General features: G+C 38.7%; 1 protein-coding gene across 2 annotated transcripts; it reads right to left on the bottom strand.

Annotated features, from left to right (window-relative positions):
* Positions 1-459: 459 nt before the first annotated feature.
* LOC106924508 (guanine nucleotide-binding protein G(q) subunit alpha) lies at positions 460-26,403 on the bottom strand. 2 transcript variants are annotated; one of them, XM_014998257.2, is made up of 7 exons: positions 24,386-26,403; positions 11,298-11,482; positions 7,993-8,147; positions 7,777-7,905; positions 7,329-7,458; positions 6,765-6,918; positions 460-5,158 (listed from the first exon to the last, which is right to left on the bottom strand). In XM_014998257.2, exons 1-7 carry the CDS (start codon positions 24,519-24,521, stop codon positions 4,968-4,970), a joined length of 1,080 nt encoding a protein of 359 aa, XP_014853743.2. In that variant the 5' UTR covers positions 24,522-26,403; the 3' UTR covers positions 460-4,967. The 2 variants fall into 2 exon arrangements, with proteins under 2 accessions (XP_014853743.2, XP_087864956.1); XM_088008830.1 differs by having other exon boundaries at positions 25,018-26,402.
* Positions 26,404-27,669: the final 1,266 nt, after the last annotated feature.

Genomic DNA, 27,669 nt, shown 5'->3' with positions numbered 1-27,669 from the left:
GAAGCGAGGAAATGAAGGAGAATCTGAGAATGTTGCCTTGAAGGAAACATCACGTTTCGATTTAAATTCTCTGGCAAATCGTAGATTCAGAATACAGAGTGACATTTCAAACATTCATTAGTGATAATTAGGATGATTTTTTTTTTTACCATGAAACCAACGGCAGCATGTGAAAACTAAGAACATTCCCAAAGACCAACCATCAATCCTCTGCCAGTGTCGACAGCTTTTAGCAAAATGTTTCTCAAAGAAATTCAATATTTATGTTGAACAAAAATACCTTTTCCCTTAAGATGTAAAGAGCAAGATTATGAAACAGGCTTCACCTAAAAACATAATTTTATGGAAACAGAACACAATTTTATAGAAAAATGCTTCAAAATTCATCACAAGCGGGAGAGCTTAAACCAACCAAAAAATAAAATAAAAATAAGTACAAATAACGTGTCAGAGACAGAGTTTAAGAGCAGTTCATGGGAACTTCTTTTTATTCAAACAGTTGTCAACACACGGACCTGCTCTGAAACATACTGCAGGAAATCTGAACAGCAGAGGCCAAACGCGCGAAGTCTGCATCAGCAGCTTGCTTAAAGGGGAGGGGAAAAAAAACAACAACAAATCAGTACAAAGGGGGAAAACCTGCTCAGAAAGACGCGAACATGAAGAGATCGCTCATATTGATCACAGACTTCAATCACACTTTTACATTTGCAATCCCGTTTTGTTACTTCGTGACGGTGTGTAATAACACATGAACAGAACCGACACCGCGGAGATGCACCGACACACCGGGTCATCTGCGTGATCCAACGGGGCTCAGGTAAGATCACGGTGTGTCCGCTCACACCCAGCGCGGCGACAGGTTTCCACGTAAAGTAAGAGGGAAGCATTAAGAGCCACTTTACAAGAGCAGCGACACAAGTTTCTGAATTTCTTACCGAGGACTCGGCAGCGCTGACGAGTTGAAACCGGACGCCAGCTTTAGAGGCGAAGCTCCGGAAATACAGCCAATACTCCACCTGCACCACCCAACACACTTATTGGCACCCCTGGTGACGTTGGTTGAAAAACTTTGGAGGGCATCAATCTTTCTTTACAGTAGCATGACCTCACACACAAAATAAATAAATACAATTTACCCTTTATTCTATGTAGATTTATACAGAAGAGGAAAGCAATCCAACATTAAGAAAATAAAGGCCAAAATTATTCATACCGTAGCTTTGAAGTGCTTTGGTTTTTCTAAGACGTCTCTTTTGACTGGAAGTAAAATTAACATTTTGGATTGGCCTAGCTAAAGTCTGGATTTGAGTGTGATCCGAGAATCTGTGGAGAGAGCTAAAGATTAGGGTGATGGTGAGGAGGCCACACACCTAATCGTCCCATCAGCAGACATAAATTGTCAAAATTCTGGTAGAAATATGCAAAAAAACAAACAAACAAACAAACAGTGGGATAAGTTTGGTGTGATATTGCTAGTTTTTTCTATCACTTCTTGAGAAAGGTAAACATATAATTTTTCATTAAGCCACTTTTTTAAATTAAAATGTAAATAGTGATTTGTTTTAGACAGTTTTGTTATATTTTTAGATGCCCAAATCATTTTCTGTCACATAGAAACCTCAAGGTTGAGAATTATTTAAATACATTTTTCCCTTATATACAAACAAAATCACACTTCCTATTAAATAAAGGTAACCGCACAAACTTCTGTTATTTATTTTCCGGACTATTCAGGAACGTTTCATTATCGTTTCTACTGAGGTGTTAATATGACCTGAAAGAGGTCAATTTTTTTCTTGGACACTCGTCAAAATGGGAAAGACAAGCAAACCCTCATCCTTCAAGTAAGGCCGATGTGTTCATTCTCCTAAGACAGGAATAAATACCAAAGTAAACCAGCTCAGATCTACAGTCAGAGCAATAATTTTAAAGAAAGTAAGATTAAAAAAAAAGAAAAACAAGTCATTTTCTTAAGTGTGATTTTAAGCTTTGCCATAAAACATCTATTTATTTAAAAGCCTTTTATAAATCTGTGCCAGGAATGCCAATAAATGTAAAATGGTGCAAAATGCTAGATTTGGGCTGGCAATTAGCTGTGTAAAGTGTTTCTTTTAACCACATCTAAAACATCCAAAACATCCCCCCACCCCTCCCAAAAAAAAAGAGAGTTGCTTTTTATCTGCTGACGTGTTAAATGGATATCAAAATAAAGTTGAATGTGGCAATATACATAAAATCTCATTCTGCACGCCTCCATGCTGTTTTAATCCGTGCCAGGCAGTTCAATGCATCATAATGCACTGTGGTAGAAACATTTAAGACATGAATCAGATGCGACAACAGAAATGAACAGAAATGTGATTCCAGTTCGTTCATGATGTGCTTATAATATCCTGCTGTTACATCACATGAGCTACAAATCAGAGCTGTTCCCAGAGCTTCTCACAGCGTGGAAAAACAAAACAAAACAAAACAAAAAAAAAAAAACACCAAGCCAAAACAAAAATTACAACGAGACATTATCAGCTGCTTTAGCTTCACTTCTCACAAAAAAACAAGAACAAAAACAAAAAAAGAACAAGTGCCTTTGTAAGAGACTTCAGAGGCACAGCTTAATAATATAAGGCAATATGTACACGTGAACTGTATTTTTCTCGTTTTATAAATTAAAAAAAAAGAACCAATACTGTACATTCTAATGAAACTGTGTCGATCAAGATGAAAAAGTAGAAAAAAAAGAATTTGAAAAGAATCACTAAATGGTTCATTCTACTTACAATTTGGGTTTTTGTACATTAATTACTTGATTTCAACACTGACTTTGTCTCAGTATGCAGGAAAGTTTCCCAGAAAATTTAGTCGTCTTCAAAAACGCTTAAACTCAGGAGCTCTCCTGCCGTCCTTCTCAGCTTGGCTCCACCGTTCTGATCCTACGAAACATGTTGGCTATTAATGCGAAGGGGTGAGAAGCGTGTTCAGGACCACAGCATGTGCTGAGGAGGCTCTAAAGCTCATCAATACTTACTAAAAAGACTCCAGAATCAAAGAGTTACGCGTCAGGAAAAAAAGCGCTCTGATCTGAAGCCTGCTAAGAGTTCGAATGTTAGAATTAATCGTGCAGATGTGATTCAGGTCGCCATTTCTCAAAGACGAGGATAGAAACTGTAAATTTAAGGAAACGGCTTCGATTAGCACTAATCTGATACTAATGTTCCACATTCTGAAGCTAAGCAATGTTTGGTTAATGAGAAATGAACACAACATAACACAAAAACAAGATTTCCCCCAGAAAGCTTGCTAAGCCCGGTGGTTGGGACGCTCAGCAGTCATTCATCCAGCGATCCGTTGTGTTTCTGAGTTAAAAAAATGTTTAAAGTTGACAGAAAATCTGAAAATGTCACTTGATAATTATGTGTTATTGGAAGATTAATATCTGAACACCAATTACAAAGTCTTAAAAAATGCAGATGTTTAAAAAAAACTTAAATAAATAAGCAATGCTAAGCCTGGTGGGGCACAAGCAAAGCCTGGTGGGCCGCCAGGCTTATAATACACTGGGGGAAACCCTGCAAAAATGTACATTCTCATCTGACAAATGAAAGGAAACAAAAGCAGAACCAGTAAATGAATTTTACCTCTTCTAAAAAAAAAGCAAACAAAAAAAAAACGAGTTAGCCATTGGACAAACAATTACACAGATACACATTTTCAATACTGAACATTCAATCTGCCCAAAAAAGTAATGATTACAAAGCCAACAAAGATGCTGTCACATATATATATATATATATATATATATATATATATATATAGATAGAGAGAGAGAGAGAGAGAGAGAGAGAGAGAGAGAGAGAGATGTATGTACAATGATTATAGCATTCATAATTGCACTATGCCTCAATAAATGTAAATTACAGGCTTATGTTGCAGGGAAATAATAAAAAAAAACATAGTCCAAAGTAAATTGAGAGTCGCATGTAAAGAGGTGCCAATTATAAACAAGAAGGGCTTTACTTTGGTACAAACTGCATATCAACACTGCCCTTTTTTTTTTTTTTTGCCTCTTTACGTAGCAACCAACCACATTTATTCTCCACTTCTAGTTCAGCTACAACAGTCTGGAAAGCCGGGCCGTGATTGGACACAGAGGTACTGCTAAGCTGTGATTGGACTGGACGGTGAACACTTCATAACCTGCAGGACTCAGATGGTCGATCAACATGTCAGTCTGTTGCTCCTGCTCTTTTCTTTCCTCACCAGCATCCTTGTGCTCGAGTTGTTTTTGGCATCGGTAATAATTACAATTTGAAAGAAAAGCTTCGGTGTGGCACGGTTTAAAGGAAACACTTTTAGTAAATGTGTCAGAAATCGAGAGCCCCTCTCGTCCCGGGGTGTTGAAGGCATCTTCAACACCCCGTCGCTCAGGCGATTTCTCCTTCTTGTCCTGAACTTCACGTTTGTGTCTTGTCCTGAACTTCACGTTTGTGTCCGAATAAGCAGGAAATGTGCTCAAATGGTACCAAAGCAATGTAACATTAGAACAAGAATAATGATTGAAGTCAATCAATATCAAATCAATCTCAAATAATTTAAAAATCACAGTTTATGGCAACATTACAAGAGACATGCCGACAAGATGCATTAAAAAAAAAAAAAAAAAAAAGAGGCCATTGATAAGAGAGATGTTACATCACTTCCTGTTAAGCTAACGTTCATGGCGAACCTTTGGAGAGGATGATAGATGAGGAGGGTTACAAAAAGAAAGGTAGTTTATAAAAAGGCAGATGTGATGGAGCTCCTTAAATAGCAAAATGAAACCCCTCGCGCAAAAAGGGCAAATAAATTAGTATTATGCTATCGTTAGATTTTGTTTTCCTTAGATAATTTGTAAGCGTGTATTTGTGTGTGTGAAAGCTATCCTTTCACAGATCGAGTCAGTCAGTGTTTCAGGGAGGAGCCGCACTCTACACCAGGTTGTACTCCTTCAGGTTGAGCTGCAGGATCGTGTCTTTGACGGCTGCAAAGACGAAGCGGATGTTCTCCGTGTCGGTGGCGCAGGTGAAGTGAGAGTAGATGATCTTATCACTGTCTGGATTCAGGTCCACAAACATCTTCAGGATGAACTCTCGAGCTGCTTGAGCGTCTCTCTGAGGTCCTGCAGAGGAAGGAAAACATCAGCAACCAGCTAGTAACGGATTAAATGCTTGTTTACGTCAGTGTTGCTAGTAGGTCTGTCATGACAACACATTTTACTGCATGAGAAGCTGACCCAGAAATTACTGCGATATCATTGTTTTAAGACCCTATTATTATTAATACTATTATTAATACCAATGTATTAATAATAGCATAATAATGCAAGTTTACCGTCCCAAAGACAATAAACTTTTGTAAAGAGTACTTCACACAGGAACTGGAAGATAGTTTAAACACGACAACCAAAAATAAATAAAACGTAAATAAAGACCACACACAACCGAAATCATAAATAAAATGTATTATGACATCCCTAAACAAAACTTCCCTTCAAAAAATATCAGATTGAAAATTATTGCGATCATTTTAATTCATTATGCAATTAATTGATTAATTGCTTAGTGGACTGGCTTAATTGATAGCGTGTTTCACATGGATATTCATTCTCTTGTTATCTGGTTAGTTAAATCCTTTAGAGTAGTTTTTTTGTTTGTTTTTTTTTTTTTTTTACATTTTTTTTAGTTGTCTTTTAGATTTTAATATACATCACTAAAGTTATACCAAGGCAGATCCAGTTAAACGTTTCTGCAGTACGATTGCCAGATTCCTGCCCTTTTTGACTTATTCTCATGAACGTTATCAATGAAGTACACCTACAAAAAACAGCTCCTACTCTGAACTTGTTCTCAGCTACAGTCAGAGCAACAATTTGACAGTTCAAACATCAGAGGATCCAACGATGTGCAGCAAAGAAATGCACAACTCACAAACGTGAACCTGCATTCTATCCAGCCACCAGCAGGGGGCAACAGCTGTTTGTCTAGTCGTCCACAAGCAAACAAATGTTTCACTCCTGTAAATTATCACTTTCCAGCAAAATTTACGTTCTAAATGACTAGTTAGATACATGTTTTTAAACAGAGCACAATGCTCATCGTTGTGTATGTGGTTCTGTTTGGATCCAACAGGAGAAAAATATGCATTCAGCGTTATGGCTTCCAAGCTGAGCTGCACTGTGACCAACATGTCATCGAGTTGTTTCTGGTGTTTTAACATGTTATTTGTTTCAAATATTTCATTTTAAAGGAAACTGGTAAGGATGGCTGTATGAGCAAATAGCATGTGATGTTTTGATCGCTTCTTTTCAATACAGGATGTTTTCCATGAAAAAATTATGAAGTATAAAATATACAAAGTTCTCAGTCCTTAACATCTGCTTACTTTGAACAATGGACTGATGAAAGAAAGAAAGAAAGAAAGAAAGAAAGAAAGAAAGAAAGAAAGAAAGAAAGAAAGAAAGAGAGAAAGAAAGAAAGAAGGAAAGAAAGAAAGAAAGACAAAGAGAGAGAGAGAACAATACAAACTAAATAAATGCTGAAAAAGACATATTTCTGTATTTCCTTTCTTCATACTTCAAAATACTGATAGATTTCAGAGTTTTCCAGACCAAAAACCTAAAAAGTGAGAGTGTGCCTAATCTTCACATGAAGGCCCATCATTACCAACTTTCAAGCAGCTGAAAGTTGGTAAGTTGGTAGAAATGAGCTCTTTGGTGCGCTACTCACCGTCGTACTCTGGGAAGTAGTCGACCAGATGGGAGAACATGATCTTCTCCTCCAGCAGGTCTTTCTTGTTCAGGAACAAAATGACGGAGGAGTTTTGGAACCAGGGGTATGTGATTATCGTCCTAAACAAAGCTTTACTCTCCTCCATCCGGTTCTGCACAGGGGGACGTGAAAGTGGGCGTGGTTTGGTGAAGGTGGGACAAAAACAAGGAGAAAGCGAGAGGAGGAGAGAGAGAGAGTTTAATTAAAGCACAGTGTTCAAACTCATTAAGAAGAGACTGTAATAAATGTTTCAGTGCACCGAAGAGGGAGCAGGGAGGATGAGAGAAGAGAAGGATGGCTATGTTGGTTAGATACTCTATTTCAGTGATTAACCGAAAAGATGACGTTAAAAGAGAACGGGTCAGTTTGGAGGTAATTAAACTGCTCATCAATCTGGTTTTAACACCTTGACACAGATGTCAATAATGGCATAATAATGCAATATTCTCCTGGAGCGAATCTCTTCCCCTTTCTTACAGAAACAAAACAAAATAATGTCCCCAAATCCCCCCAGAAATTTACCTCGTTATCAGACTCCACCAACACCTGGTCGTACTCGCTGAGGGCGACCAGGAACATGATGGATGTGACGTTCTCAAAACAGTGGATCCACTTCCTCCTCTCCGACCTCTGACCCCCGACGTCCACCATCCTGTCGCAGCCGAAGAGTCAGTTATCATCATCTTCATCATCATTAATCTTTCTCGCTATGACCGTCCTTTAGCAGTCCGTACTACAGGGAATCTGTTTCAGATCCGACGCAGCACAGACTGCTACAGGAGATCCATTGTGTACCAGACAACACATTTGGTATTACTGAGTTTTTAAAAAATTTTTTTTTATGAATTTAGTTGAAGTAACTGTCGAAGCAAAAAAAGCTTTTCACGTTTCAGTTTTTCCTCGATAAATTAAGAACATTTACAGAATAATGTTGAAATATGAATGTCTACAAAGTTATATGGCTCCTCACCTGAATATGACGCTCTGGAGATCAAATGGATATTCGATAATGCCCGTGGTCGGGACTCGAACCCTCAACACGTCCTGCTGGGTGGGAAGATAGATTGGTTGGGCGATCCGGTCCAGTGAGTCCAGGTAACTACAGAGACACAGCAGAAAATGATTTCTCATTACCATGGCATCTACAACAGAGCTGCAGCTCAAGCTGACGTCCTCCTCTACTCACTATTTAGTGGAGTCTGAGAGCTGGTACTCCCTCCTTCGATCATAACACTCCTGGATGCCGGGGTCTTTCCACAAGTTCTTGATGGCATCTATGTAAGGACTCTCCAACCTGGTGACCTTCTCTACGTCCACGTCTCTAACGATGTTGGCATTAGTCTAGTGGAAGAAAAAACATTACTGAAAAACTGCTAAGACAAGACAGAAACACCTGTAAATGGTAAAAAAAACAACAAAAGAAAACAAATGTGAATAAGAACACACACACACACATACACAAAGGAGATTTCTACAAAAAGCCAGTGTCCTCATTATTACTAGTTCATATTTTCAATCACTTGGGACATTTTATTGGACCCCAGGCTCAGCATGCAGCTAATATCTGAAGCTGAAATCCCACAGAGGATTTTAAAGAAATTAAGCAGAAAGCGTTGCTGCCCCAGATTCCTGTCAAAAGTTTTCTGTGTTTGAGGGAGCAACATGCGGCTGACTGCCTGCCGAGGCCGTTTCTCTCACAGATTTAAACTAAAGAAGCCAGGAAATTTGCAAACCTCGTCATTGTTTTCACGTGCGTCTAGTAGAAAACTGTCTACAAAGTTACTGACGTGTTATTACATAATGCCACTGTAATTTACTTGCCCAGTGGTTCATAAGACATAAATCAACCTGAAATCCATTGAAAGAACCAATTAGAGCTGCGGCTAACGATTGTTTTAGTAAATTGATGAATCTGTTGATTATTCCAATAAAAAAAAATAGGTACGTACATCCTGCAGATAACCACTTAAGCTTTTTTAATACAATTATAAAATAATATATTAAAAGATACACATAAACAAATAATTCAAATCCTTTTTAAACAAGAAAATAGACATTTCATTGCTTAAAATGCAATAACATGGGGTTCTTTCATCGTACGCTTCTAAATTGTTTTGGAGGCACAACTTTGTCACTAAAATGAGCAAATATTAGCTGCATCTGCCTTTTAAGCACTGTAAATGACCAGATACATGGCAAACATGATTGTCAGGTTTCATTTTCACTTCCCATGTGACGCGAGGACCATCCTTTGTCCCAGACAAGCACTTCCCGTTTTAACACAGGAACACAAGTGAGCTGGAACCTGCAGCGTTATGAAAGAGAATTTACACCCGCGCACTTTTCTTCTGGTTTTGCTTTTTGTCTCGCAATCAAATGTTTCAGATCACCGGAAAACATTTAATATCAGCACAGCATAACCCGAGTACATGTAAGAAGCAGTTTCCAAATAGTGATTTTAAATAAGCGAGTGCTTTGTGGAAAAGTGATTGTCTCCAAACCAAACAACCAATTGAGTCACTCTTTGTGACAACAGACATCAAGAGTTTGTGAAAACTAGATGTGTTTGCTTGATTTCAGTCAAACTGAAGGGTTTTCATTAATGAACGGTCTAGTGGAGATCACACCTCAGCATTTATACCAGATTGAGATTTCGATCTGGGTTTAATGGCCTGTAGGCTGCTTCATGTTGTCAGACACAAAACATTTTTCTTAATCACAGTTTAGTTAATAATTTAACAATGGGAAGAATTTCACTTAGGACAAGGTTGTTTTAGTTCAATCTGGAGAGACTCAAACGGAGAAAGAAGGCAATTAAAAGAGTTTAATGACAAAATGAACATGAAAATAAAAAGTCCTTTGGCGTTCAGGTCCCAGCCGGGGACATCGAGCTGGACTTCGATGAGCTCGATGAACATTCCTGATGCAGCATAGGAATGTAGACCCCCCGGGGCCTGTACTGGTGGCGGCGGTCGGAGGAAGATGAGGCCTGAGAGCCGGGAGCAGAAGGTGGAGACGGGGTGGAGGTGGGTTGATCGCAGCTGGTGAGCAGAGGAGGCTATGGGTGAAGGTCCTTTTGAACTGAAGCCCAAACGATGATTGGCTGGAGCGAGGCTTGGTCCGCGCCGATAGGTCCAGGTTGCAGAGAGGCGGGCGCTGATTGATGAGGCAGGTGCGACTAGAGTCTTCCAGACTGAACTTTTGTCAAGACTCCATTTTTCCCTTAATAAATATTTGAAAACTTTTCACATTAACTCAGGTTATGACAAAAAGCCAAAAAACAGAAAAAGTCTGCAAATGGGCAAAGTTTTACTCTGCAACTGCATTGGGTAGCAATTGATAAGACTTTATATATATATATATATATATATATATATATATATATATATATATATATATATATATATATATATATATATATATATATATATATATATATGCCTAATTTGCCTCAACAATTCTCCAAAACTGAGGCTTCAAATGTGATTTTTATTTTCTATTTTCTGGTTAAATCCAATCATGTTAGGAGACACAGAGTGAAGAGGTGATGTAATTTCTGTCAGGTCAACAAAGCGAACACTATGTGAAGAATAAAGACAAAAAATATGTAAAAACATGTAGAATATAATGTGAAATGAAGTGAAAGTGCACAAATTAGTTGCATTATTTCTTAAGTTCAAGACTAATGGATAAGAATGCACACTAATAGGACAGAATACAGACGCAAGTGAGGAGATAAATTGTCAAACCATAACAACAGAAACCCGGTACAATCCAAGTAATGTTCTTATGTCAAACCACCAAATAAAATTTGTTCATTTTAATTTTAGATTACATATAATTTTGGTCCAAAATTCAGATTTTTCACTACTTTTCCAGACTGCAGAGGAAACCTAAACACCAAGCAAATTTTAGCATCAAACACTTTAGTTCAGAGGTCAGTTTTTAATTAAGTTTTATCAAATATTTGAAAATACCACTAAAGACAACAACAACAACAACAACAACAACAAAAACTGCTCTAGGCTTGGCATTATCCCAAGCCTAGAGGTTGGGATAATGCCAACCTCTAGGCTGTCCCCCTGCTCCCAAAGCTACAACTACAGGGGCAACTCAAGCCAAAGAGGAATCTGAGTAAAACCCAGCAGCTGAAATGACGGATAGAAAAAGTACACGGTGTCTGGTTTTCTCTGCTTCAATTTGTCCGTATGTGTGCACCGACTGTATGTGAGAGCACAGAGACGTGCACAAAGGGTGTGATGGAGCTCTGGAGAGCTACAAGGACACAGGAAGCGTAAAAATCAGCAGGAAGTTATTATGGATGGCTGCTCCAAATAAGATAGACTGCACTCTAAAAATATTCGGCTGCGCTCTGAAACACTTGGAGCGAACTTACTCACTTTATCCCAAACCCTTGTGACCTTTAATTACCACAGTCATTTCTGTTGTTTCTGCCCGTTTAAGAGGCTTGTGGGGAAAGATCTCAAATACCTTGCTGGAGTCTAATTGGTAGGAGATCTTGAGCGTCTCTGCAGCTCGGATCATAGCCTGCATGGACGTGAAGATGTTCTGATAGACGAGCTTGGTGAAACCCCGTTTGTCCTCATCGGAGTAACCGGCACCGTGGATGATCCTCATCTGCTTGATGAATGTGCTCTTCCCACTTTCACCAGTTCCTAAAAAGTTAGACAAGGAAGGAAAAAAAAAAAAGGACAGAGTTTGTTTACAGTGTATTTGCCGTACCGGGTTTTAAATGACGACAGAAACGGACAAAATTGAAACAATTAAGTTACGTACGCCGAAACTGTACAGCATTCTCCCCAAAAGCGATAAGTAATTTTATTACTACTACGCCTTATTAAATTTCCTTAATGTGCATATTAGCTTGTTTGCTGAGAAGCAACATGAATCATGCCTGTTTTCATTGGCTCTGGCAGTTTTTCCAGAAGAGTAAAAACAGTGTGGCACTAACTGCAGCCAGTGTGATGCGATTGTGTCCCTACTGAACTAAATGCAGCTGTGAACACACTCTTCAGTCGGCCTGGCCAGAGACAACTAAACCTGCATTAGGTTAGTGGTGAGAATGTAATCCTTCACGGACACATTGACGACGCAAAAGTGTTACTGGTAGGAATCCACAGACATAGAAATGTGGGCTGAAATTAATATAAACATGAATGTTGCTATTGTAGCTAATAACCAACATTGACTCACGTTATATACATTTCCCTACACATGGAAAAAGCTATTAATGTCCTTTTAAAAAGACGCCAGAGGAGGTGACATGTTTCCATTCTTGTATAGAGCATAAAGTAACAGATTTTTTTTTTTTTTGCTTATGATTTACTTCAACCGAAGAAGCCCTTCGCTTCAATTTGTGTTTAAATATGAAACAAAAAGATTCTGACTTATTAGCAGTAGTGGTGACTATAAACATGTACATTCAATTCTCCTCATGTCTTTCTTGCCCCCCCAAAAAACATTGAAGTAGGAACATAAGTTGACAAATACCAAACAAGTTAGCTGTGAGTGACGATACTGAAGCTAGTGCAACTAATAGAGAAAATATACCTCATTTGTAAATAATGACTAGTTGTGATAAAATTGTACTTCAATTTATCAGTGCTAAAAACAATATGCATGGGAATCAAGCTCCTACTTTTCTGTGCCAAAACATTGAATAAAACAAAAACACAAATCAATATGCCCACATGTACAGTGTTTGGTCTCAAACCTGCAGCATGTGCTCACTCACTCCTACAGTCTCACATGTGTGGGTTCCTTTTTTCCGGTCTGCTTGCTCTGGTGACAGACCAAGAGCAACACTCTCCCCTGAGTGATGACAGGAAGTATTTGGGTGTGAAGACGTGGGGATGAGTTTGAAAGGTTGCACTCGTTTGCATTGTATCTTCATGCCTTAAATAAGTATTTGTAACACTTGAAATTCACATTTTTCCATGTTACAACCACAAATGTCAATGTATTTCATAGGGAGACAGACGAAAACAAAATAGCACAGCGGTGACATGTGAGGCATGTGATTTGGAGCATCCAGGTACACGCTTTGCATATCATTGATCTACGTCAGCAGGTTTATTCATTATTCTTTACAACACAGCTGAAGCTCAGGCGGACTGAATGGAGAGCATCTGAACAGCCATTTAAGTTTTGCTACAACTGACTGGTTTGAATCTAACAACACTTTTTGATCCAAAGCATGGTTGACCTGGTGTGTGTTTTGGGTCATTATTTCACACCAGAGGGAATTTCTTTAGAAAGCATTTGACTTCTGAAGACAGATTTTATTATCTGTATAAATGGGACTGAATACAGATCCACGACAAACGTTCAAAAATTATGGATTACTTTGTTTTGATAACATAAAATCCCAGTGGCGAGGTTTTTGGTTGTAATGTGAACAAACATGAAAACAATGATACTTTTGCAAGACGTTCCATACCAATTTAAGCCATATTAACTTCTGTGGAAGAAACAACAAGCATCAGTCCAAATCTGCTGCCCGGCGCTATTATCGTAAAGTGAAAATGGTCTTCCCATCATACGATAGTTAATTTAGAAGCCAGACAAAAACATCGTGAAGTGGTCAATAGCCAAGCCCTCCAGCCTGAAGGCTGCTGCAGAACACCAAGCACCAAAAACAGCCTACCCTATTATTACATCTCCCACTTTTGGTGGTCAGGCACACCCCAGCACAATTTGATGCCCAAACTGCCACCCATGTAAAACCCCACACTCATGCCACTCTTTGCATATTCATCCCACAGACTAGGATGATTTGCTCATGTGGCAGCTCAGTTTATCCACCTCAACAATGGCTGAAAATGGATAAGAAGGTGGGGGCCTTAACTGAGACATCCCTGCTGGGGTTGACCTGGCTCCACTTTGGTGACAGGGAATAATAGTCAGAAGTCATGCCTCTCTATACTTCATAAGATGTCAGGACTTTTAAGCATTTTCTGTTTCAGGTAATAATTCTGAATTATTGCTAATCTTTCTACTAGTGGAATAGGAATAAATACTTTCTATTTGTCAAAGGCATTACTTGGCAAATGCTTGAATAAAAACAAATACAACTCATTTAAACAACACATCCAAATGCTAGCAAGTGAAACTTGAACACGGAGGAATGAACAGTAAAACCCAGCATTTCAATGAACTGGCTCTGCAATAAATCAGTCAAAAGAAAGAATTTTAAAAAAAGTTAACTCTGTGTACATTGCATTAAACTGGAGTAAGTTAATCTGGGTCAGTGTTTCTTAACCCTTGTTCTCATAGTCAATTATGCCTTAAATGTGTCTCTGTTCCACCACACCTGATTTAAAAGATTGAATTGCCTCCTCAGCTGCAATCAACTGTTTCAGAGGCCTGTTAATAATTTATTTAAGTCAGGTGTGAGGCAGCAGGGAAACACCTAGAAGGTGCAGGACATTGGGCCTGATGTCCAGCTGAACATAACCATTTCTAAAATCTGACTGGTGCGTCTCCAACCAAAGAATATGGATGACGTTTCATTCATACCTAAAAGGAAAAAAAAAAACAAAAAAAAAAAACAGGTAATTTGTGAAAACATTACATAACATTACAAACATGTATAGTAGTCCTCGGATCATCTACACTCCCTTCTTAGTTGGAGCTGATGAATCCCAACTCTGAGTAAACATCATTTATTCTACCCTGCCTATATAAGCAAATAGTTAACAATACATTGCTGATAAGCATTTTCCCCTCCTCCTCCTCCTCCAGCACAAAGAGAAAATGGCAGAATTTGTTTTCCTGTAATAACAATTAAATGGATCGGCAACATGAAAAAAAAATATCACACTAGCTTTGTTTATTATACAAATTATAAAAATCATGACTTCGAAAGTAGTGCATTTATATAATAAAACAAAAAAATAACAATTAAATGTTAAAAGTAGAACTAGTTTTGCAAAAGGTGGCGGCCACCTTCCTATAGTCACATATCTATAGGAAAAAACTCCATGTTTCCTGAGCATAGAGTCAGGGCTAGAACATATGTGCAAAAGGGGACTGAAAACAGAACCTTGTGGAACTCCACGTAAAAAAGAAGCAGAGGATGATGAAAAAAGTTTGACATTCCTAATTCTCGGCCATGTCTGATTTGAACCACTAATGTAAAATGCACCCACTGCTCTAAACAGGTAATTAAAACGGTTATCAACCCAAGCCAGATAAAACACATTAAAAACTCTTCAAACGGCCAGATTCAGAGCTATAATCACATTTTGTATTTGACAGAAATAACATAATTTTACTGTAAGAACACAGAGCATTTCATCCATCTGTCAAACTTTGCGATGTAGCTGGTTTCGTCTTCCCATTGAAACAACTATGCATGTTAACAAGGTTAGACATTGAGGAGGGGAAAGTATTTTCTAACTAGTAGTAGTAAGGTGTGGCCTAGTGCAAAAAACAGTTCTTCCTCTGATGTGATCTCTTTTTGGTTGTAATAGTTACACTGGGTTGATAAATTGCAGTCTTTCTGACAAAATTCCTCGAAATAATTCAGGACTGTGGGATCTTAAAAGATGCTTTAATCATAACCAAGAGGAGCTGAAGTTTGAGATTACTTAGCCAGTGCAGCAGATGCTTCTGCTGGACAACAATGATAAAGCCTAAAAATGCAAAAGGTCACATTAGGTAGGAAGCAGAGATGAGAAAGAGGGTGGGGGGGGGAGAACAGGTCTATATTGGAGCTGATATCATTGGAATATTTACAAATATCGCCATCAAAAGATTTTCTAATATCATGCAGCCTGAACACACCCGGAATTAATCCATTTTTGACATTCAGCAGCTATGATGACAAGCCACAAGATTCAAGAATTTAACTCATTCAGATGGCAAAAAAGGAAATGAACAAACTGTGTGGGTTTGTGTGTCCACAGCATCAGTGTTTGTTCAATGCAGCAAACTCAAATTCATGTGTGAAAACAGAATAAATTCGCTGCATCGCCTCAAGCAGTTAACCTAAGAATATCATTCTACCCTCAGCTTTTAACTGTAATACTCTGTGTTCCCTTTGTACAAGCACTCGGTTTTCAGCAGCAATCCTGCCAAAAGCTTAGCAAAACCTGCAAAGTTCACATCTGACGAGAAAAGCCCTTTTCTGAAGAATTAAAAATTGCAAGCAAAAAAAAAAAAAAAAGTTACCCTCCTGCATAATCTGGCTAAACTCACAATTTAAATAATCGTTGCCCTGATTCTAAAACTCTAAATGTCAGAAGACTGATTTAAGTATTTCAACACAAAATAAAATGTCAGTTAAAAATCTAGTTTTACTTTCCCCTCTCAGGAATCTGACAACACAGAGCAGCTCTTCAACTCAATAATAGGAAATGGTAATATATGAACTTCATCTTTTATTAAGCAGACTGTTGGGTTGTTTTAATTTTCACTTTCAGGAAGCCTCTCCTGGGACTAAAACCTACTCAACACTCAGTTTTAAACTATCGCTAGGAACACTCTCAGAGCTTTTAGACGTGTGAAGCATTTAACTTATCGAACATTTTTATTACTTTTAGAGGCTTTCTGTTGCCCTGCTGATCCAGCCGCTTTCATACAGGAATCATGTGACATTCGGCGTTCTTCCTCTCTCAGTGACAAACGTGTTTGTTAAAGGCTGGTTACACGCTGATGTGGACTTTGTTCAGCGATGGCCTTGACAAAGTTCCCACAGCGGCTTTCATCTGGCTTCTAAAAGCAGCTGAGAGTGATTGTGCAGATAAACCTGTACCAAAATGTTTCTGAAAACCCCCCCAAAAGAGAAGAAAAAAAAAATCAACAACATATAATTTGTGCCCAAATAAAGCAGTGCCACAAACATGCAGGAAAACTGAAAAGCAGTTCAGCGTTGTGATATAAACACAGCTTAGTCACTGTGAAAGTAATTATAAAACATGAAATGTTCCAGTGGAGTCAGATGTTTTTGTCACTGATTTAGTCTGCGTATACAGTTAAATACAGTAAAAGAGTACATGTGTTAAAGAGACAGCCATTCAAATGTAGGTCCAATGGTCTCCAAGGAATGTAATTTGGGCTGTGCCACTTTTATAATTGAGTCACTAATCAGTCAAAGCCTAATTAAGTTGAATGTTTGAGTCTGGTGTGTAAGACCACACTCAACATCCACACTCAACATCCACTTTATTAGGGGTTTTTTATCCAATTGTCTTTTAAACATAATTGGCAATTTAAGCCTCATTTTAATCGTGTAAACTCCCTTTTTCACAATGTACCTGTCCTTTCACGTTATACAAAACAAACCGTTAGAATATAGGGGTTCTGTGCTCTTTTTCATAGAGGTGTGGCTTACAACTTGAAACCTAAACCTGTGGAGAATTTCTCCAGCGTTGAGCTTTATGTAGCAACAATCAAGCGCACCGTCCAAATGCCTAAAGTGGTTCAAATACAAACCACGTTGTTGAGCGCCTACTTATTTTGACATTCCAAGAAGGATTAGGATCGTAATATTGGTGGGCCTTCATCAGTTGATCAACAGGCGCAATAATCAATAAGATGATCTGAATGAGGGATCACATGGCAACTAAACTCAGTGCATTTAAAGATGCTGAAGACAAATTTCTGATGTTCAAAGTGAACATCAAAATGAGCTTCAAAAATGGGAAGACATGGGATTATGGTGCTCACTGTGGTGAGCAGTGGTGGCAGTGCATGGATAAAAATGCGTGTGTTAATGCTATAGGTCTGAAGAAAATGGTCAGAGATGGTTAAAAAAAGAACAGTACATTAAAAGATTACTCATTATAACCAAGGAATAAGGAATGACATCCATGAATGAACAACAACTTGAACCTCGAGGACTGCACAGTGGTGCAGTTGGTAGCTTGCAACTTGCCTTGCAGCAAGAAGGTCCTGGGTTTGAATCCCGGTCTTTCTGCATGGAGTTTGCACATTCTCCCTGTGCATGCGTGGGTTCTCTCTGGGTACTCTGGCTCCTCCCACAGTCCAAAAACATGACTGTCAGGTTGACTGGTCTCTCTAAATTCTCCCTAGGTGTGGGTGTGCGTGCATGGTTATTTGTCCCGTCTGTCTCTGTGTTGCCTTACGATGGACTGGCAACCTGTCCAGGGGGTACCCTCACTCTCGCCCTTTGACTGCTGGAAATAGACACAATAGACGATAAGTACGTAAGATAACGGATGGATGGGCTGCACCTTGAAGTAGACAGTCTAAAGCAGAAGACCTCACTGGGTGCCACTTGTGTCAATTAATACCAGAAAACTGAGACAATGCAATTCACACAGACTCAAACATGAAGTCATTCAACCATAACAAGCATACCAACTGAATGTTAAAACATCACCAACCAACAAGATTTTTGTTGCTGACCATATCTTCTCCTTTAAAGCCACAAAGTGCACCCATCTTCAAGATGCCTACTTACAGCAAAACAATGCACCATGCCACAAAGCTCAAATCATCTCTTGAACACGTCATCAAGTTCAGCATCTTCCGATGGCCACAGTCACCACATCTCAAGACAACAAAGTAACTTTGAGGGTTGCATTTGGAGGTATTCAGTTAAATAAATCCATTAACCTATTTTTCATTGAGTACATCAATAATCGATAAACATGAAAACATGACTAAATGCAGCTTGTGTGTGCAGTTTAGTGCTACTACACTTCTTTGCAGGACCAGTGTCCCAGAGAAGTGCGTTGCAATTTTTTTTCAAGAGCAGTATTTATGCTAGTGGAACTATGATTGCTGTGCCATGCAGGTATCTATTAAATGTATGTTGTGAAACTATGTGTATTATACACTAGAATTAAAAATTTAATTGCAATTGTTGCTGTTTATAATTCATGACAATCAAAAATGCTACATCAAGATGAGAAATTAGTCAACAAGAAATTGTGGGTATTAAATGGAGGTAGGTTGGGGCAAATGGGGGGTATATAGCTACTTACAACTGATATAGTAAGATAATCATTGTAACTTCCAAATGAATTGTGTTGTCCGAAGGTTTCGACATACACAGGTTGCATAGATATTATTAAGACTATGCAAACATTAACATTAGTGGTTTGAAATGCACACACACACAAAAAAAAACTACTCTCAAAGCCACAATGACTTGAGAGAGGAAAAAATTGTCTCGATGCAAGGGACAGTCTAAAGCAAAACTTTTCCGATCCAGTCCCACAGGAAACGAGACAATTAGGGAGTTTAAAAACCCACAATGCACTTACAGAATATGGGTTATCGAACCACACATACAACTTCTTTTGGGTAAGTCGACCACTTGAAGTGTTGGTGTGTAATAATACACAACAGAGAGACACACAATGTTTCTATGAAGTGGAGAAGATCAGCAGTTACATTAAGTGAGCTTTAAATCAATGGTAGTCGGCCCAGATTGCTTTAGCAACTGTACGTTTCTTCTTGCAACACGGACAAGCGTCTCTGCTTTGTAGAGCACCTCTAGGTCTATTGTTCTGGCATAGCCTGTATCTCTAAACCTGTAAATATGTGAGCTGGACAGACATATATATTTTTTGTTAAAGTAAGATTTTTTTTTTCTGGAGACAAACAAAACACGTGGTTCATGGCTGCAAAAACATATTTAGCTCAGCTTCGAAACGTTTTGTTTGTTTTATAGGACCACATCTTTAAGCCCATTCTCTGTAAACATTATGTCATTACACACGTACTACTAGAGTGAGCCACAAGAAGACAGACATATAAAATACAAGAATCAGACTAAACCGATTTCAAAACATAAAGAAATGGGCTTTCAACCGAAGCCGTTTATGTATTTAACCGGAGTTAGAAGTGGTATGGTTTTCCACAACCAAAGAGCCATGTCAGTGCCATGTCACAACACCGCTAACAATCTCATCCAGAAAACGGTTCACCCTCCCTCTACTTCTTACTGATGCTTTGTGGAGGATAGCAGACAGATTAACTACAGAAATCATATCATTTATCCAACATCCCTGCAAACAAATGCCATAAGACCACCAGCTTCATTTGATAATATTTTAAAACAACTTGCTGCTTCACAATTCAGCCGATCTGATTGGTACCAGCAGCACTGGGAAACTAGAGTTACGTTCTGCATTTGTTAATTATATTGGATGATTTTGTGGAACCACAGCTATACACAATGAGCTACTTAAACTGCGATGGTAGATGTAAAGATAAACAGCAGTAGGATGAGAGATAGTGCGTGAATGTTATTGAAGTTATTTGGTCATAAATTAATGTTGACATTCTTTGCTTTTATTATGTTTTTGAATTAAATCAAGAAGATCAAAAACAATACTAACTCCAGGACTTTAAATATGGTGCTTATAATATTTTGATTGGTTGTTTCCCTTTATACAAGCCCGACTTGAGCTCCTGGAGAAATTCCCTTTTTTTCTCTGGTCTAGCTGAAAGTTGGACTCTCTGAAGAAGCGGCTTATTAGTGCTAGAAGTTGAACCAGAATTTCTAGCAGTGGCAACGCCAAAAAAGAAAAAAAAAAAAAAAAAAAAAAAAACTGGAGCTCAGCAAGGATTAGCACCGATTTAACCTCCTTTATGCATTATCTGTTACTGACAATTCAAGTGTTTGAATAACAAGCAAACTGCTGGGATTAATGAAAGCTTATGGGGCAACAAGGAGAAAAATATCCATATTTAAGAATGCTGGCAGTCAGCTCATTCAAACCCTTTTACTGGATATTCATCACATCGATTTGATGTTACAGGAGAGCAAAGCCCATTAACATCTGCTGATCCATCACTTTCACGCATCCATCATGAGGTAGAAACTAGGATGTGATGGTCCAGCCAGCTTCCTTTGCATGATTTTCTGGGTGCCTTTCCTAAAGAACCGGGGTATCAGGCACCGCTTTCCACAGCCCGATATCACATCTAACGTTCTTTATGCTCAGTCTAATTAAAAAGCAGATGGCTACTAAAGAACTTGTATTACTCAAGTATGACAATTACAGGAAATGTCAACCACCCTCCTTTTCCCCGGACTTTACATTAGTAACAAAACAGGTTGAAATAGAAAAGCCGGGTGTGGGCCGACATGACACGACTGACTTCAGTAAAAATACCAAGGCTTCACAGTAACAACAAATCCATTTTAAACTTAAAAACAAAAAAATTATAAAATTATTCTTTTCCTTTTTTTTTTTAAATACACCTGTAGCTTCAACAATAATCTATTCTGTGTGTTATTACAGTTTAGACTAACAACTGCTAAACATAGTCAGCTTCCAAGTAAATGTTAATTGCTCAGAATGTTGTTGCCATTTTGTTGGTTGGTTCTTTATAAGGTAACAACTTGAAATTTGCTGGTCAATATGACAACTTGACTGTTTTTCCTAACAGAAAACATGTGAAAACAGTGACATTAACTATTATAACTAATGGAAAGTATTGAAGCCTTATTTTATCCTTTTAGCCAGTTAGAATATGCTCCATACAGATGGAAAAAACTGGGGCTAATCAGACTTTTAACCTTAAAAACTATATGACGAAAATTTTAATGGTTTTGAAACCCCTTATTGCTTACATCTTGATATACCTTCATGCCAGGTACCGGCCCAGGTCTAGTAAACATGGGCCATCTTTTTATACTTGACTTAAAGAATTCATACTGCACACAATAGTGGTTGAGTGGTTAAACACAAATGTTTTTAAATGAATGGCAGCAGGGCTCCAAAGCGTCTCCTGCAGCCCTGTGATATAATCATTGCCAGGGTTTGGCTTTAAACTGCAAAACTGTTTTGATTACACCCAGTAAAGGGCAGACTTTGGCCCAGCCAACATTTGTCACACTCATAAATAAGCACACCACCTGGAAGGGCCTTTGAGGCAGAGATGGCCAAAAGCTGTATGGGTCCCTAATCAGAATCTGATTTGGGGGCATTCCAAACAACATTAATACCCTCTATATCAATGTTTAAACGTTAACGCATTGTACACTCCAAATATAATCATTACAACTGAAAGTCGTATTCAGGTCCAAATATAATCACAATAATGACTTTACAACCAAATAAGCCACTCCTTTGTCTTCAAGTTGACATAGTTTTAAGTAGCTTGCCCTCTTTTCTTCAGTTTAGGACACAGTCTTAAAAAGTTAAACTTCTACTTTTTCCAGGTGGGAAACCATACAGATGTGGATGATTCTGACTCAATCAACAAATGTCAAAACTAGATTAGTTTAAGGTCAATTTAGGGTCTAACGCAATATGCATGCCGAAGGCAAGACGCATGAAACTGAAAGGTAATCTTTTGAAACACAAGAAACTAGAGCACACTAAAAACCAAAAGTTAATGACACAGTTCATTCCAACTATTACTGCAAAGGATGTGCTGCCTTCAAGAGTTGTTGAGAATCAGGGTTTTTGTGCTATGGCACGATCTCCTGATACAACATTGCAATTCACTGAAATGACAGCGAGAGTGTGGGATCATCAAGCAGGTGAAATATCTCCAACATGGGATGCATAGGAAGAAATTCCCGCAGAATGCGACCTCTCGGCCACTGCGCTTCCTCTGATGAGTAGCAGCTAGCACGCTGTGGCTCCCCAAACAGGAGCACACGTAAAAACATCTGTATGCATTGTGTGTGTGTGTGTGTGTGTGTGTGTGTGTGTGTGTGTGTGTGTGTGTGTGTGTGTGTGTGTGTGTGAGGTCAATGTTATGCAACCTGATTTATCATCGTATCTTGGCTTTCTGAATCGTCATCTAATCGATATGCAAACAGCCTAAAAATTTCCACCCCTGTTCCTGGTGTTTTTGGTGTCATTCCTGTACAAGTTCAAAACATATTCGACTAACAAACATTTAAACGTTATTCCTCATCTGGCTTTGCATGATTCTTCCAACAGTGAGTCACCTCTGTGTGAGAAGGATGAAATGTGTAACTTCAGTTTAAAGTTTTACCGTATGAGTGTACAGTAGTTATGGCTGGAAATAACAGCCCATACTAAATAAGTCTCAAACTCAAACAAACTCTACCTCATCTTAAATGGTGTCCAGAAAATGTGTAGTCTCTAATAAATTATGAATATACGATATCTTTATATTTTCGACTGTTCCCTAATTTTACCCCCTTAACACATTGATATAATAATAATAATAAATAATAATAATACACAATTCTTTTTAAGTTTTCATTCTTCCTTCCAAGCGTTTCTGTATGTTTTACAAACTGTTTTACTATGATATACTTTAGCCGATTATGGGGGATACTTAAACTTATAAGGGGAAAATTGATCCAAATGTTGTAGATAAAATATTTATAGCTAGTGCCAGACATAAATCAATTATTTTCACCTTGAATCATTTTAAGACAGTAAGGATAACATTCATTATATGGATTTATGATGAGTCAATTCACAACATGAGTTAAAAGGAAGTAAACCTGTAGATGTTCTTTAAGAAAACAAATCATGACTCTGATTTCTTGCATGAAATCATTAGGGGGAAAAAAGCAGAAGAAACTGGTCAAGATGTCAAAAGGTTTTTTTTTGTAGGAAGAATTTTCAGGTTCAGCAATTCAAATAATTATGTGAGATACTCAAAATAAAGCTTATTTGAGTTGGTCTGAATGAACTGATTTCATATGTGATATTAAACTCCAAATATGAACAATATAATTCATAGTTCAAAACATTTTAAGTGTCAATAACATTTCAACTGTCGGAGAAGTGGTGACTGGCATCAAGTCCCTTTATGGATATCACCAGAGATGAAGTCATGTTTGTTTTGTGCTTGAGCCCTGCTAATTCCTTTTTCTGTTTACTCCGATCAGATGAAAACGGACCTGCATTTAGACATTTAATGCACATCTGACCCTAATGTGGCTCATTCTGATCTTTCATTATCAGCTCAATTATATCCTAACCTTGACCAAAATGTCAATGGGCTAACTACAGAGCGCATATTTTCAGTCAGTAAATGGTTATTGGATTCACGTCCTCCTGCGTTTACAAGCTCCTTTTACTCATTAACAATGCCACAGCTTGAGGTCTGCATGTAGCTTTAACCCTTAAATCAAGTCTGTTGCTCAATACATGTACTGTTTAGAAAGGTGGAGCACAAAACCAGCTGGCCTTGACTGCAATTTAACAAGTACAACTTTACCAGGGGGGGGGGGACGCTTTTACCAAGCTTTGTACGAATAAAAACATTTATGAAACTTGACTTGAGTGACAAAATCAGCTACTAAGTTCGTGTTTGCCTTGGGCCGGCTGTACTTTAGGTGTTGGTTCCCGTCATAATAGCGCAGGCGGCGAGTGGTTTTGTTTCCTCGATACGAACAGGTCACAGTTATTCAAATCAGGTGGTTTTAAACACAGGAAGCCACCTAGGCCTTCTCCCTGCTGCCAATCTCTGCACTAGACTCCTAAAACGGAGAGAGACACTTCAACCACTTCTCCCCTCCAACTTCACCCAGGTGGGAAGCCCCAGCACCAGACCACCGCCTCCTCCCCACAGAGGTATTTCTGATGAAGGAGGAATGCAGGCTCCACATCCCGCTGCCCTCCCCCAGCCAAGCTTACCGAGAAGCAACAGTTTCAGCTCCCGGCGTGCGTCCCTCTTATCCCGGCGGAGCTGCCTTTCGATCTCGTCGTTGATCCGCCTGGCTTCTTTCGCCTCCTCGCTGAGGCAGCACGCAATTATGGATTCCAGGGTCATTCTCGGTCCTTTTCCTTTTTCAAACACGCACTATAACTCCGCTTGTTCCCCCCCCTCTGTATTGAGTCATTCAGATTTCACATTTGTCGCGGAGGGAAAACCAGAGGCCTGTGAATGTCAAATAACGTCCTCATACAGGCCGGCTTTAGGTGATAAACCGCTGTTGTAATGAGTCTGCGTGTTCAGACTGGAGTAGAGACGGAAAATAAGATATTTGAGAGGAATTATTGGAGTCCCCCACCCCCTCCCACCCTCTTCCCTGTGTTTCGGTTCGCTTTCTGGGCCTGCTGAAAGCTTCTAACAGAATAGAAAGCGAGTTGAGTTGAATTTTTTTGCTCGGTCGATGGGTATAATCTGATCTTCTGTGTCTGTATGATCAACAGATCTTTTTAAAACACACCATCCGCACTGATCTGGATAGGTATTGTCATCCGTACTCCGGCCAGGCTCTTTCCAAAGTCCTCAACGCTGATGGTATTTTAAATCTCTGAAATACCTTGTTTGTTTTCCAACTCGCAGTCTGCGTTGGCGAGAAAAACACATGAGCGAGGTTGTCCGTTTATTTTCCAATGGCTCCACTCCCGGGCGTGGTAAGGCAGAATATGGCGGACTTTCACTCCGATCCGCTAGGCTGGGATACAGTACAGTTATATCTCCGTGTCAGCTCGGTAAACCAAAGAAACCACACAGAAAACGGCATTTCGCACGGAGCTCTCGCTAGTCGTAGCGAAATTATGCCCGAGTGTGACCTCCCCTCCCAAAAAAGCGGCGCACGGGTCCGTGGCTCCGCACCGGGGAAGAGGCGAAAGGAACAGGACGCCGTGTCGCTGGCTTTGCCCCCGACCAATCTTCTTTTCCTCAATTCTCTTCATGTGTTTTTATTACAGAAGCCATCCACTCCTCCGTGGGCTGCGTCTGGCTCCCGTCGACCAGGGGGGAGTGTCGCCGTCAAGCAAACGCCGCTATGTACCGTCCAACCTGTAGAATAGAAGAAGCATGCGAAGCTACACGTTTGAAGCGCTCTGAGTTCCGTGAGCAATTCCACTTAAATCCTGTTTCCAGGGCCGTTTCTAGAATGTTTTGTAAGGGGCTTGTCGGGGACGGGAGGGGGGCGTGGGTCTTAAACCATACAAACAGAAAATAATTTTCCAGAGTTTTGCTTAAAGGTGATTCTCAAACAAGTGAAAATAAGGTGATTAAGATTTTTTTTATTTATCTTATTCAGCCCAAAATGTATGCGTTCTTTTCACAGAGTGGCATATCAAATGGGTATCTCGCTTTTTTTTTTTTTTTTTTTTTTATAACAAGTGTGTTCATGTACTGTGCACTGGGCCAGACTTTAGAAAGAGCTTACAAGGGCAGTACCCCAGGGCTAATATTTGGGGTGCCCCAAAGATTTTTATTTATTTATTTTTTAATGAATGGATATTTTTCAGACATCGTTTTGTATATGAGTCATAAGCCCATATGAGGTGAGTTGCAATAATATTTTGAGATTTTTATTAAAATAAACAATACTCAAGTATTTGAAAATAATGACGTTATAGCAATCTTTTTTTGGAACAATATGGAGCTTCGCGCCCAGGAACATTAAATCGACCATCATCAGTTCATACCCGGTTTATGTATTTTGGGGGCAGGGGCAGATGGAAACATGAAGTGTAAAATTTCCTAGATGGTGGTGCTGACTCTGGATTTTAACGAACACACTGGACCAACACTGGAATCTGTCCCTCTTTTCTCCACATTCCAAGACTTTGATTTCCAAGTAAAATAGAATGTTTTTGAATCAGAAAAGATTCAAAAACCTTATGACTGACTTCCTAATTTAAATGGGTTTTGATTAACCTCTCAAGGCTGATGTTATCTCTGTTGGTTTCATTTTTTATTTCTATTAAACTTTGTCCTTCCACTCAACTTTCCATTAATATGCTTGCATATATTTCTTTGTGATGCCAGTTTCTTTAGGAATCCAAAATAAACCTTTGCTGGCTATATGTAGTAACATTTTCATTTTTGTAAACATAAAATCTGGCTTTTTATAAGCTGTGTTTCAGAACTATCAAATTAATCAAATATGCTCATTTTAAGGTATTTTACAATGTAAATAGAACCTGGACCTATTTACTTTGTAAATGCCTTACAATGAGTGTTGTAGATATTCTGTATACAAACAAGTTGAGGTTTAATCAAACAGTTTATGTTCTTATGATCAAAAATATTACAGTTAAGATGGCTTAAGGAGAAGACAGAAACTGAACTTAATGTCTGTTCAAATGGAAGAATATCAGCATCAGGAAAAAAAAAAGTAAAGATAACCTGCATAAAGCCTTGCTGAACATCAATAGACTAAATGCTTGAAGAAGAAAACTACATTTTGCTTAGTGGTTAGAACAGATTTTTTTATTTTTAGGGATTACTTGGTAATGGCCTGGTAGAGGTTAACCATTAACTATCTCTACAGTGGAAACAATAATAGTTGCACCAGTATTCAACCAAGTAGCTCTGCAGTAAGCTGTGAAGGTCATTATGTTCTATTTTTGTTGAGATGGCGCAGTGTTCATTCAGCTCCACAGCCAGTGGAGCAGTCACTGATTTGTAGTCTGTCACCGTGGGTCTGTTTAAGATTATAAGTAGATCCTCACAATACAAATTTATGATTTACACAATGCTAAAAGTTTTGTAGCCTACCATTAATGGCACTTGGGCCACCTTATCATTTGACAAATTATGTAAATCAAATTTCCATTTCTATGGACAATAAAGTTTTTTTTTTAATCTTATTTCATCATATTTTTAGTTGTACTAAAGAACTAGTATCAACCTGCAAGAAAAAAACAAAGCTAATTAAATGTGTTGTAGTGCTTATAAGCCATCAGCAAACACTAAAAGAGTTCTGCAAACTCAGAATAATCTTTGTCTTGAACAAGATTGTATCCAAAGGAGAACAGTGAATAAGTTCAAGCTAACTGAAGAAGAAAACAGTAAACCAGGAGGAAGAGGTGCTTGTTATCATTCATTTATCCCAAAAGCACATGAATGTGGGAAAAATATTTTAAGCCAACTTAACTGTGTCCCAGTTGCAAATTGGAAAAAGAGCAAGATATGCTAATTACTGTGCTTAGCAACAAAGTACTAAGCACAGCAA

The sequence above is a fragment of the Poecilia mexicana genome, unplaced genomic scaffold (assembly GCF_051168715.1).
Source record: "Poecilia mexicana isolate PSO_F unplaced genomic scaffold, ASM5116871v1 scaffold_9, whole genome shotgun sequence".
Lineage (NCBI taxonomy): Eukaryota > Metazoa > Chordata > Actinopteri > Cyprinodontiformes > Poeciliidae > Poecilia > Poecilia mexicana.
The sequence above is the reverse complement of the archived record's forward strand: the minus strand, read 5'-3'. Positions and strand labels throughout refer to the sequence as shown.

Excerpts from the sequence above, each read along its gene's own strand:
- LOC106924508 (XM_014998257.2), bottom strand. The coding sequence starts at position 24,521 with ATGACCCTGGAATCCATAATTGCGTGCTGCCTCAGCGAGGAGGCGAAA. Across the intron at positions 7,906-7,992 it reads CTCTCAGACTCCACTAAATA|TTACCTGGACTCACTGGACC; the intron begins GTGAGTAGAGGA and ends GTGTCTCTGTAG. Across the intron at positions 7,459-7,776 it reads CTCCAGAGCGTCATATTCAG|GATGGTGGACGTCGGGGGTC; the intron begins GTGAGGAGCCAT and ends CGGCTGCGACAG.